This window comes from Haliaeetus albicilla, chromosome 2 (assembly GCF_947461875.1).
Source record: "Haliaeetus albicilla chromosome 2, bHalAlb1.1, whole genome shotgun sequence".
Taxonomy (NCBI): Eukaryota; Metazoa; Chordata; class Aves; order Accipitriformes; family Accipitridae; genus Haliaeetus; species Haliaeetus albicilla.
Window position 1 is genome coordinate 32,354,654 of NC_091484.1, and position 13,100 is coordinate 32,367,753.

Consider the following 13,100-nt stretch of genomic DNA (forward strand, 5'->3'; position numbering starts at 1 on the left):
TAGGAGAACAAAACATATGTTGGTTTTGTTTCCATACTGCAGAAAGAAACCATGGGAAGACACTGACATAGAAATAGAGAAGGATGACACCAGAAAGGAAACGACTGCTGCCTGTACCCCTACAAGAATAGTTATTGACTTGACCATTGTATTGACTCTTCAGGAGGAAATTGTTATTCAGGAACATGCAAGTAAACAAGCATTTTGCTGCTCAAGATTTTGTTATTACACCAACTAAATATGATTGCTTAGACTGCTGAGGGGAAACAAATTGCTAAAAAGGTGGCCAATAAGTCTGCTGTGCTGCTAAGTGAGCTTTTAAAAAAAGTTTGTTAAACATCAAGGGCCAAACTTTGAACAGGCAGCTACTAATTAGCATCACCCATACTGGAGGACTGTTCTTAAAATTTCAGCGTACCCTGTTAGTAGACAGACCTTTCATACATTCGAAGTAGTTTGCAACATTAACTTCCATTATAACTAATACCACTGTAAAAATCACAGCTTGAAAAACAAAGTTACTCTAATTTTCAAACAAATGTCAGATATGATATGGTCATTACAAAAATTTTGTTCAGTTGCATGATTCTGAAGCAGTTTTATACGGAAAACTTAATAATGGAACAGGCTTTATAATCATGTTCGTTTTATTTACTGCTTTTGCTTTTCATTTTTATTTGGATCTGTCCACTTGCATGAAAGGAGTTCACAAGAATCTGGTGAAACATTATTCTTATTTCTGGTAAGAGTTGTGTTTTGGAAAAAGTTGAAAGGTTTGCAATCAATTTTTGCTAGGGCTGTTGCCTCCCTCTTAGCTGTTTCAGTTGCCTTAAGAGTCATATTGGATCACATAATCTAGTATTATTCAGTTAGTCTACACATTGGGAATCTCATGTTCTGGGTATTTTGTTGAATTTGTTTTGATTTTCTGGTAGCAAGAACTGGGGAAGCTCTACAACTAAAATGGCTACACTAACAGAACTCTGTAATAAACAACTTTTTAAAAAACTACTAGAAACCTTCATCTTTAGAAAGGATGTACTGATGCTTTACCTGTGCTCCAGAAAGTTTTGCAGTAGGTTGATGACTCTGAGTTAGTAACTCCTTAGCTGACTGTCATGGTTTAATATTGAAATCAGTTTTCCCCATGCCATAAAATGTCCAGCTTCAACGGGGTGGTTTAGAGGAAGTGAACTAAAAAGATGTGCTCCCCACCACATGCCAAATAAGGTTTTATCAGAGTTTTGTACATATGAACACTCTCAAATCCCCTGAAGTATCCCTTTATCTTCAGAATACACACCATTAAGAACTACTCAAGACCCCGATAGTTTCTTCTGAACAGGTACACAACTGAATGTAAAGAGCTGACGGCACAGAATGATCTATGTGATCAGCAAACTACAACTGTCTCCTATTTAACGAGTAGGCCTCGGGAGATCTGCTACTTACAAGGAGGTTTCTCAGCAGGGAAGGCATCTTCTTTTCCAACTCCAAGAAGCATCCACACCAAAAGAGACAGAAAGCTTCAGTTTTGCACTGTCAAGATGGCTGTTCTTTGGAAAGCAGCTCTGGTACAAGCAGAAGCACTAATGCTCTGGATTGCAAAGGTCCTGAAACCTGCCTTGCTTTGAGAAATACTCCTGAAGTGTAGCAATTTGCAACAGAAAAGCATCTGATACAAGTTCAACGGAATGATTCCTCTCAGATCAAATGTTGGGCTCCTGCTGGCCTCAAGGAAAGTCCAACACAGGGCCAGTGCCACTTCAAATACTTCAGAATTGCAACTGCAGGTGCTGCTCACTTCCCACTTGTGATGTGCCAGCTTGAAAAGAGTGGAAGTTCTTAACAGCATTCACTGACTGTAGAGAGTAAGCTACAGACAGAAACCATTGTTCCAGAAAGCACCTTCTTCCTTGTACTGCCCCCCTCCTCCATGGCAGTACTGTCAAAGAGTAGCAGACCAGGATAAGAAATCAGAAAAAAAAAATTCAAACTCACTATTCCAAAGCCAAAAAGATACTTTTCAAGAATATGGAGATCAGAATTTACTCTTCTGCAAAGATTTTGCTCTGTCCTGTTGGTATCTCAGTATTTAAAAGAAAACACAAAACATCTGGGTTTGGTCAGTAAAGTGTCCATTTAATAAACTCCTTAGCCACATTTCCCACCCTTCCTCCCACCCCAAAATTTCAATTCACACTTAAGCAGCAGATGACGTAATTTGATGGTGTACAACGGAAGTTTTTAAATCTGCACTCTTAATACTAAGAGTATCAGGGGCTAGTATTTGACAAAATTACCTAGAACTCAGATATGCCCATGCAAAAAAGCAGATTTTTATATACAGTCCCTATTTTTTCTTATAAATTTAAATATTTTACAAAAATGTATTCTCAAAATGTATAAAGTTTAGTGAATACCCCAACTGTATCTTAAAATAAAACATTATCTGATTTCAAAGGTTATTTCAACAATGAAGTCTAAATTGCACCAGATAAAAGGCACTTGTGCTGTGTGATGTCTTGAGCAAATATATGTTAGTTTATAATACAGTAATACAGTGTCTTCTTGAATTCATGCAGTTGTCTCCGAGCATCAAGCATCATTAAAGCAGCCAAGAGATCGTGAGTAAACTTGATTCCACAGTTGTAAAAACATTTTCTATCACTAAGTCGAACATACAGCATTGTGCTCCAGCTCTGACTCTAGAATCAAATGCTACAGAAAAATTGCTGCCATTCACATGGGAATTCAAACTACATTTCATTCTCCCATAACTTACAAAAAGAAGTATGCCATTTAATTATGAAACTAAAACATCAATGAACAGCTCAGTGTTCAAATAGTTTGTGCCAGTGAAAGTCTGTATTTAAAAACAAGCTAGGGGCTAGTTATTCAAGGAGCAGTGCATTGTATTTTCAATTTCCACTTTACTGTTGAGATAAAAGCGCAGTCCTATTTGCCTTCATCTTCTCCAGCCTTTTCATTAAGTTGCTATTAGTCATCTCCATCTCTTCTATCTTATCCAGTGCTGTTCTTAACTATAAAATGAAAGCAAAAGTTATGATCAGTAAGTTTACTTGGACTTTCTGCTGTTCTTAAGCTTTGACAGAAGAAATTAAATCAGGAATACAAGTTATTATATGCTTTATAAGAGTGCCACATGAGTTAAGACACAACACTTTCATTATTGCAGTCAGATGAATTGGAATTCAACTGTTAAAAAAAATATTGGGAAGCAATTGAAACATGAAACGTACTCATTCCAAAAGAACTAGGTGCCTGGAACTTCTATTACACACTATTTAAAGGTAAAGTCCTCTCCACCATTATTACTTGCTGATGGATATATATTCCCATGGGTAGCAGGCATCATGCTAGTCATGCAGCAGCTCTTAAGCAAGCACAATCAACAGCTCAACTAAATACAGCTTCTTCCCCACAACCTGTGAGGTATATGCTGGAAACTTCCCAGACTGGCACTTGACATAGGGGTATTCAGCTCCCCAGTAATTTTTATGGAAGGATTAGTTTAAAATAGTACAAGTCATTACATTTAGAGGAAAATACAACTTTAGATCCTTCCTTTCAAGAAAGTACTGCATTGAATTGTAGTTAGTATTACTTTTATGTGCTACAGTTGTCTTCTGAATGCAACACTGATAGACTCAGACGTCTCCTCAAAAAACATTTAAAAGCTGTAACTGAAGATTACAAAAAAAAGAGCTTGAAGGCAAAAGACAGAGCAGTTCAAGACTGAAAGGAGTATATAGCTGAAAAGGAAATCAAGTCAATTACCTCTCGCTGAAGCTTCCTTTTTTCAGCTTTGAGTTCATCTTCTACTTTTTCTGCATTTTCTGCTGCATTTTTATACCTTGCAACCTGCCCCTGAAGTCGTCCAATCTGCAAACCCAAACAAGACAAAAGGAACAATTACTCAGGTGTTCCACCCTGAGCTCACCTGCCACCAGCTGTTCTTTCCTTTCTGAAAAGCCACCATAACACAAGGCATCCTATGAATTAACCATAGTATCTCCCTCTGGAAAGAGGTTTAACTGTGTTAGCAGCACCCATAATTGCAAAGAGAGTGTTTAAAAGAACTAATAAAACAGTAAAACAAATTGTGGGCAGAAACTTGGAATACCCTTCACTGCCCGTCCCTCCCTGGCGAGGGTCACAGGAAACGGTAGAGAATGCAACATAGCATAGGACACAGCTGAGAAGATACAAAAGGTTAAAGAACTAAGCAGAGAGAGAAGAGTTAGAAAAAGAAAAATCAAGAATTGGGGAACACACGGGATTCAAAACAAAAGCTGGAAAGTTGAAAAGCAGAGACCATATGAAAAAGTGCAAAGTAGGAAGGAGACTGTAACTTGTTATCAGGACATGATGCGAAACATCTGGAGCTCAAGCACAGAATTCTGCAGTAAAAAAGGGGCTCAAGACAAATCCTAGTTGCAGTCTGCAGGGGTTAAAGCCCACTTGCTGGATTATTATATTAATAGCTCCCTGCTGCCCCCAAATCCACAGGATGGGCTAGTAGCCTGTTGCTGTGCAAGAGAGTACAGCTATGCATCTCCAATTCAAATTATAATCCTTTACGTGATTTTTAGGTGATCTACAGAGATGCTGAACTATAATGCCACATTACTGACTTACAATCACAAAGTGTGAGTAAATCAGTGTGAGATATATATGTATATCTATAAAATCAAACTCTTGAATTTCAGAGAGTAAATTATGTACCTTCCGCAGTCTACACAACTTTCTTGCAAGTAATTAAGCTACATAAACCGATTTTCTTGAACTAGTAGCTTCAGTTCCTCTTTATATTCTGCTGTACATTCACATCTTAGTAAATTAACTCCAAATTATTTTCTCTTATGGTTAGACTATGCACAGGTATTGAATTGCAGGAAATAAGAAAATACAAATGTAATGACATTCTGTGCAAACTAAAAAACAAACAGTAAAGCAAATGATGAAATATGTTTTCATAGTTTTTGTTGAAAAAAGTATTGTAGAAGTGTACAAGGCAAGTGTAATGATAACAACAAATATGAAGACAGACACACTTACATTTTGTTCCAAGGTAGTTATGTCTTGTTCAGCTTTCGAAAGCTTAAATTTGTATTCACTAATTTGTCTGTTGGCATCTCCTAGACAAAAATTGACAGGAATATGTTACTCAAAGTAACTGTCTAAACTGCCCATTTCCCTTTCCATTAAAATTCATTAAAAAGACCATTTTATTGAGAAGGCTGTATACAGGATTATAAAGAGATAAATGTTCTTTCGGAAATCTTTTTGAGAATATGAAAAGGTAGAGAACACAACTACTGCCTCTGTAGGAGTGTGCATTAAATCTCTGATGTATAACGAGATACACACCTTTTAAACCACACATATTTAGATCAGCACACTCATCTCTCAATAAAGAGAATCAATGCAGTAACCAACACACACTGCAAAATGGGTCAAATCACAATAGGCATAATACCAGCAGCATTTAGCATAGATATCTGTAATAACATTCGAATAATAAGGAGCACAAGGCTTGAACCTGCCTGACAAACACAAAGGAGCTTTGCAAATTATTTTGGTGTTATATTTTATCCCTGACATTGCCAGTGATCTGTTAACTTTCATTGCCACAAGCGTATTAAATGAATCTGTCAAACAAGTAAAGTTTTCAGCTAAAGAAACAGCTTGCTTGAAATGGAAAGTAGCTTAGCGCTTCTATAAAGCAACACTGGATATTGTGTTAAACTTTAATAATTTTTCATGTTTTGCTTCAGAGAATCTTTTAGATTAAGTTTCTGTATCAAAGATTCAACAAAATAAAAAAATCGGCTAGAATATATTAACAAAATATCTCAGCTGAAATTTTATCATCTAAAAATTGAAATTGTTCAAGTAGTGGCACCCATTCTAGTCAAGGTCATCAACTGAAAAAGAACTTCCCAGAATGTTGTTATTCAGCACTCTTTCATGAGAGAGGCAGATTTTTAAGCTATTCTGCAGTAAGAAATTTCCTGCAAGGAGATACACTGACAAAAAACTAGCTGCTCAACAATATATTCATTCACAATACTACTACAGCACAACAGTATAGGAAAAGGAGCTGGAAGAGTGTGTTTCCCCAGTAAGAATACCTTTGAACAGGAACCATATACCTACTCTGCATTTCAATTAGCTGCAAGTCAGAACCATTCTCTAAGCCTATGATATCTGGATTCATGCCATCACTTTTAGAATATTTCTGTCGTTCTTCTTCCAACTGCATCTTCAGTTTTCTAACCTGAAAAAGAAGTGTTCTTTTGTGAAAAAGAGACTCCCAGAAGTTCAGTAGTTGTGTATCTAAACGTTCAGTGGGAAAAAGGCAAAGCAGTCCTGAGATGCCACTGGCTGAGACGGTTCTGTAAGCGGGAGTAGCAGAGCCATGCAGGGGAGGGAGGGAAGCCAGTCTCCAAAGCCTGCGGCTGCAGCCCCTTGTCCCCATTGCTGGGTGAGTGCCCTCTGCATGTCAATGCACAAGACAAATCCACCAGTTTGGTCAGTGCTGCAGGGATCTCTGTGCAATGCAGGGGTGCCCTGTAACTCTAATAGACCTGCCTTTCCAGGGGAGACAGTGGCGTGAAACTCTGCTTATGCATTTCTTGTACAGTATACCTTTTACACTCTAAACATGTATGAAGATAATGAACAATATCCTGGCAAATTTACAGAAAGAATAATCCACAGCTTTTTTGGGGTCCCCTCTTTTACTCCACCTAGAAGCAATGGTCCTAGGCAAGTCTATAGTGCACATTAGTCTTAAACAGTTCCATTTTATGCTACAGCAGCTGCCTTGGTATTTTTCCAGTAGTCAGGGAATGCAGATCCTCAGCTATGTCCTCTGTGTCTGGAGTTTATGAAAGAAGTGGGAGCTACTTTTCTGACTCTCTTAGCAAAATATCGCCCTACAGATTAGCGGTGTGGGAGTTCTACTTGCCAAACTTCCATTCGTGATATAAATCAAATATTTTAACAGTGATTTTTACAATTATATGGTGATAAATATGCACATGTATCTTTATATACTTATATTTAATAGCCTTAATTCAATACTAGAATTTATTAGCATTCTAAACCAAGTATCTATACAAAAATTAAGGTACGTTCCAGCAAAAACAAATATTGACAACACCACTTTAAATGTGCAATGTGTTCAACTAGAAGCACAAAAACTATGGTATTCTTAACAGTTGTTCAATGGGTGTATATTTTCTTGAGTCCTCTCTTCTCAATACTGAACTGTATTAAAATGTGACTGCTGTGATAATATTAATTTTTTGAGTAACTGAAATGATCAAAGAAATAGTTCCACTTAGAAATTTGGAAGACAGTGCCACTTGAGCTCATGAGAATGTCATCGCAGTATTTCCGCATAAGACAAAATGAAAGAAAGAACAACTTTAAGTACGTGCACTAACAGTAGAGTCAGCAGGCAGTTAGATTTCAGCTAACCAGTTAGTGAAATGAGGGTTCTCTACCAACCACAATCAAAGTCACATGTATAAGGACACTAGTGAGAGGAGCTGGTAATTCCTGGTAGCCAGCCAGGTAAAAGGTTGAATATTTTATTTTGCTTTAGTGCTTAAGTGTTTGATTAAGCACCTTTGGTGCTTAGTATTTGTTTACTGCTAATATATTAACAGTCTGCAAAAGGATACACAATGGTCTATTTCTGAAAAGAATAGCTTATTTTACCTGGGACAGTAATTCCTCCTTTTCTCCAGCCAGTTTTCGTAGCCGGACATCTAAAACCAAAGAACCCAATTAAAAATCAGAGAAATCGGTAACTAAGAAGATATTTTTCATAACTTTTTGTTAATTTTCAACTAACATGCTCTTCAAACTTAAGGCTAATAGCACTGGGAGCATGAAACTTTGGTATCTTACTAATAACAACATACCTGCCTTCAGTTAATAGCAGAAACAAAGGAAAAGTATTTCATTCACACTGTTTATTAGTATAACAATTTTAAAAGCAAGACCTCCGAGTTTAGTAATTCTTCAAAGTAGATTAACAACTGAGGATTTTTTTTCAGTAATAAACCACAGTTTTGTCCCAATATCTAGAACAGCCATTTCCAACAAAATTTTCTTCTGATTGTATACTCTTTTCCCTGTCTTATTCTTAAAGATTGCTATCTCTTCAGGGAAGACACTAAGCTTCCCCATATGTTTAGAAAGTTTGTAGAAAGTGTTCTCAAACCACAGAAAAACAGTACTTGGGAAAGGACCCACAGGAATGTTGCAATATCTCTAATCAGTCAGAAGATCAGTAATGGCTACAAAACAGTCTGCCAAGCAACACCCTGCTAAGATCAGAGCAGGTATCCTGGAAATTGTACCTTTGACAGTAATAAAGCATAAAGACATCTGTATTTCACCATGATGGAGCTACAGCAGAAACATGCATCAAGTCTAATCTTTGTCAAAACAAAAATATGTAACTATTATATATTATGTACAAATATAATGCAAGTCTATAGAGATGTTTCTTTGCATGTTAATGAACGTTTTTTACAGTGGATTGACTATGCATACAATAACTTGTTCAACCTAAGGATAAAAACAAGTTAAAATAAAGGCCCTTAAAACCTCTATCTTTCTGTTGTCTATGTCATTTTTTTGAATACTTTTAAAACTTTTTTTTCCTAATGGATGTGATGAAAGACTCCACTTGCTTTACACTAATAAAGGCATAAGTATTTCAAGGAAGGGGAAAGAATATACAATGCATTGTTTTCTATAACAGAAGTTCTTTCATTGATTATACATATTTTAAAAGATTTTTTTCATGAAACACAACGGAAAACATACTAATGCAAAAGTCTACACTTTTAGGCAAGATATTTTCTGACAGTAATAAAACCAGAAACTGGATCAAGAGATCTAATTAATTACAAACACCCAAGCACATACTTTTTTTTTTTTTTTTACTCAAAACATACGTCTGTCTTTTTATTCAGTGTAAGAAAAAAAAAAAAGTCAGTCTTGAAAGTTGTGTAAGCATGTATTCCAGAAGCATCACAGGTATCTTTTTGTGGCTGTAAAATCACAACCCGCTGTGAACAGGAGAGAAACAAAGACTTCAAACACTCTATAAAGTATGTTGGGATATTTTTTACCTAGTGGTCCTTCTCCTGCAGATTCCAAGACTTGAGCAGCTTCCTGTGATACAACTGTTATTGCACCAACCACTGATTCATGGTTTACATCACCATTTGGTGTGCCATCTGGAATTATAACTAATCCATGTTTCTAAAAATACAAAAAAAAAAAAAAGCTACTCATACATGCTAAAATATAATTGGACAGAAAAGTCTTTAAAAAGCTCTGCAAGTTGATCGAAACAGTTACAACGAAATGCACCATTTATCCTACCCTAAGGTCAGGTTTTGAGACTGCACAAGAATAGTAACCATTCTTCCTCTTTTTCATTGACCTTGATTTCACGGCCCATTCCTGGATTTCTGTTACTGTAAAGTAACTACTACCAACATACCTCTCCTCTCTTCATTGTTTCCTTCAGGTCAGCCAACTCCTCTCTGAGCTCATCTCGCTCAGTCTTAATGCAGTCAAAGTAATCTTTCTGTCTTTCTAGGGCCTGGGTTCAGGCAGATAGCAAGAAAAAGAATGGCACAGAGAAAAAGCATATGACAGATAGCAGAGAAATTTTCTACAAGCAAATACAAAGAGCTCAATAAAAGTAAAGAAATTAAAAGGGGTATTTAATATATATATAAATATACATGTCTGATAACTACCTTTTACAAGTCATATATCTAGCCTCATTGCTGCATGTTTGTCATGACATAGTTTTTTCCCAGGCAAGTCTTAGTAGATTCTTTAATAGATTTTTATTTAGTGGATTCTATTTTTGGTAGATTTTGATAACCTAAATTCAATACCAAAGAGTAAGTGATTCTCAATACAGGCACTCTGTGGCCAGAAATAAAATTTGCTGAAACTCAATTGGCAAAGATCCTAAAACATTACATCCATTGAACTAATTTCTCTGCCTTTTACAGGGTGTAGAAGTAGAAATCTTACCTCATAAAAGACCTTGGATATATAAGCCTGTGATCCACTTACACTAGTTTATTCACTACTTGCTTTTGTAAGTATTACAACCACCCTTTACTAAAACCAAAGCAATCAGTTTTAGAGGGAAAAAAAAGCAGCAAACACTAGCAGCACTATTTTAGCACAAAAAAGTGCAATATGGACATAGATGGGTTTGCCTACTTATGCTGAAGCTGTGTTACCTGGCAGTTAATCAGACACTTTCACTTGACTGGGCAGCATCCCAGCATTCTGTTCAAATTCAGTTACTGCATGCATTACAAATAATCCTGACCATACAGCAATTACAAAAGTGTACACACATTTTGCCACAAAAATTACCCAACTAAACCTTATGTCATGCATGAATGTTTAGGAAGGGACTGATACCAAGAAAGAAATGAAGGTGTATACTTTGTATCATAATTGCCCCATGTAACAATTGCAGTGTGCTGAATTTCAGTAGTTACCTAGAATCTGTATACTGGAGCAATGTTTTAATGCATTACTCAGTTTCAACAGAAAAATTTAAGTGCTGTTGCACTTTATTAGCGTGTAAATGTAACATTTAAAATACAGGTAATTCAACATGTGTGAAAGCATTAGCTGTCACATCATAGTTTAACAATTCATAAGATGTCCTTTTATTTCCTAACGCATACTAGATCTCTAACTACATTATAAACAGTATGAAGAACCTTAATCATTACATCATTTTGTGTTCCACTTAAAGATACATACACCTTTGCCATTTTTGAAGAATAGTGGCAGAGATGGAGGGGGAAGTAAGCTCATCCACTTGAGAAAAAGGACACAGAGGCCCAGAATGACACTGCAGACACAGATCCTGTTTGCTTGGCAGTGTCCTGTGATGCTGCTGACCTTCCCAAAACATCCTTTCTATCCTTAACTGCTATGCACAAGTGTTGGAAATCAGAAAATTTTGATGGGGAAGGAAGTGAGACTGATATAACCATGTATCTCTACCTATGGAGAGATTAGTAATTGTTATTTAATGTTGAAAAACTTTAGTAAAACTGTTAGTGTTTGTATGCTCAGGGATTATGATATATGACATGGATTTAGTACTAAATCTACTTCTGTAATTCTTCTATTGGGGCAGGGTGGGGCAGAAATCTGGACAACTGAGGTCTGCAGGCATGTGTTAACATACCACTGTGATTAAAATCTGATCACTTGGCAGAAAGCAGATTTGTCTGAGGTCCTATTTTCTAAATATTCCCAAAACCTTCACAAAATCTATACCAAACTCAGACACACCATTGCTAATTTCAAATTGGCAATGCATGTACAATTTGGATCCACCAAACAGTAAAATAGCTGTATATTTCAGGAATATAACCTGGAAGTTATAGTTCAGTGTCCTCAAATTGATCTAATTTAAGACCAAATACAACTGCAAATTTCAATCATTTTGTAGAAACAGGACAATATAAGGCAGGTGTAAAAGAAACTCATGCTATCTCTGTTCTGCTTGCCTCCCTTTCTTCCTCTGAGACAGCATCAGTCTTGCATACGTTGTAAAACTAGGTTACAATTCTAGTTATAAACTACTCCTTTGTGAAGCTTCTCAGAGACTTCTGAAGCTGGAATAGAGTATAAATTAGCAAAGCTATTAAGTATCGGGCAGAAAGACTCAAAAACTGTGAGCTAAGAAAAGTATGTAAATGTTTTTGGATAACAGAAGTGAGAAAGAAGAGACAGCAGCATTTTTACATTTTAATAACTAAGAGATTTCAACTCCAAGATAGTAAAAAAAACACCTAGAAAAAAAATCCAGTTATGGTGTTTACAAGAACACAGAAACTGGCAGGAAAATTTTGGCTAAAGGAAAAAAAATACCTTTCTTGTCAATCTGTCTGGTAGCTATTGTTTTGAACATTAGATAAATTATATGCTCTGTACTAACTCTGGCAACATATTTGAAAGAGAAAAAAGTGCTTGCACACAAAAAATGCACAAATTGAGACAGTCCAGTACACAAAGGTGAAGAGTAAGTATGGAAAGAATATGGTTCATTAAAGAGAAAAAAAAAACTTTCAGAAGAATGTTCAGAAAAAACTTAAAAACTTAAAAATGTTGAAATATTATTTTATGATAGAAGGGAAGATTGCAACAAGGATTGAAGGACTGAAACATGAAATATGCATTGAAAAAAGACAGTATAACAGGGCTTTTTTTAACTGGGCACCATTGGTTAAAAGGTAACTTTTCAAAGTGACTTGAACTCCAGCAAATACGGCAATTTTCAAAGAAATCTGTGTGTCAAAATCTGGCATAAAATTCAGTTAGAGAGAAATGACCCTAGAGTTACTAAAAGGCAGAAAATTCCTTTCTAAAGGCTTTCCAGTCAACTCCCTCTCATCACCAGGCAATCTACTTGCAGCCCTGAACAGCCACAAGTTCAGAGTCATGTAATTATCACCGAGGCTAAGGCTGACTCAGACAGTTTTACCACTTCTGTGCTGCCCAGAAGCCAAGCTGACAAACCCTGCCTGATATACATTAGCTGTGTAGTGAATATCAACACAGTTCTTCCTGTACCGCCTTCCTTCCTATACAGAAGCCCTAGAGATGCTCCTCAAAAGGTCCCACACAACCACTGTTTCAATTCCAAGTCTCAATTCCAGTAGCTGGTCAGTCTGGTATTTTATGTGTGGTATCACAAAATCAGCTTGGTTCAGTGTTGCATCCAAGCTAACCAGCCCTAGAAGGATCAGAAGTGAATACAGGAATGCTCAAGTTGGCTGCAGAAGTCAATTCAAGATCATATTTTTTAGCACTAGGCATGCCAAATGCAAGCGTGATCTACAAATATTCACCGAGGCTTCTCTACATTTTGACCCTTGGGTCCTGCAGCTCTCTAGGTTTTCCATTATTTGGGGTATTTAATCTCTCTTATCCCAGGTAGTGTAAAGCAGACTATTTTAAAATCCACTAATTCTTAAGCAAATTGTTAA

General features: G+C 36.5%; 1 protein-coding gene across 11 annotated transcripts in view; it reads right to left on the minus strand.

Annotated features, from left to right (window-relative positions):
• Window positions 1-2,121: 2,121 nt before the first annotated feature.
• The window catches only part of LRRFIP2 (LRR binding FLII interacting protein 2), a 62,870-nt gene continuing 51,891 nt past the window's right edge, over window positions 2,122-13,100 (minus strand). For 9 of the 11 annotated variants that reach the window (XM_069769929.1, XM_069769969.1, XM_069769953.1 and 6 more), the window contains 7 exons: window positions 9,560-9,661; window positions 9,183-9,315; window positions 7,756-7,805; window positions 6,184-6,304; window positions 5,083-5,162; window positions 3,802-3,906; window positions 2,122-3,044 (listed from right to left, as the gene is read on the minus strand). In XM_069769929.1, coding sequence (XP_069626030.1) covers window positions 2,934-3,044; window positions 3,802-3,906; window positions 5,083-5,162; window positions 6,184-6,304; window positions 7,756-7,805; window positions 9,183-9,315; window positions 9,560-9,661 — 702 coding nt within the window. In that variant the 3' untranslated portion in view covers window positions 2,122-2,933. The remainder of the gene's footprint in view (window positions 3,045-3,801; window positions 3,907-5,082; window positions 5,163-6,183; window positions 6,305-7,755; window positions 7,806-9,182; window positions 9,316-9,559; window positions 9,662-13,100) is intronic. The other 2 variants (XM_069770001.1, XM_069769979.1) reach the window with 1 other exon arrangement.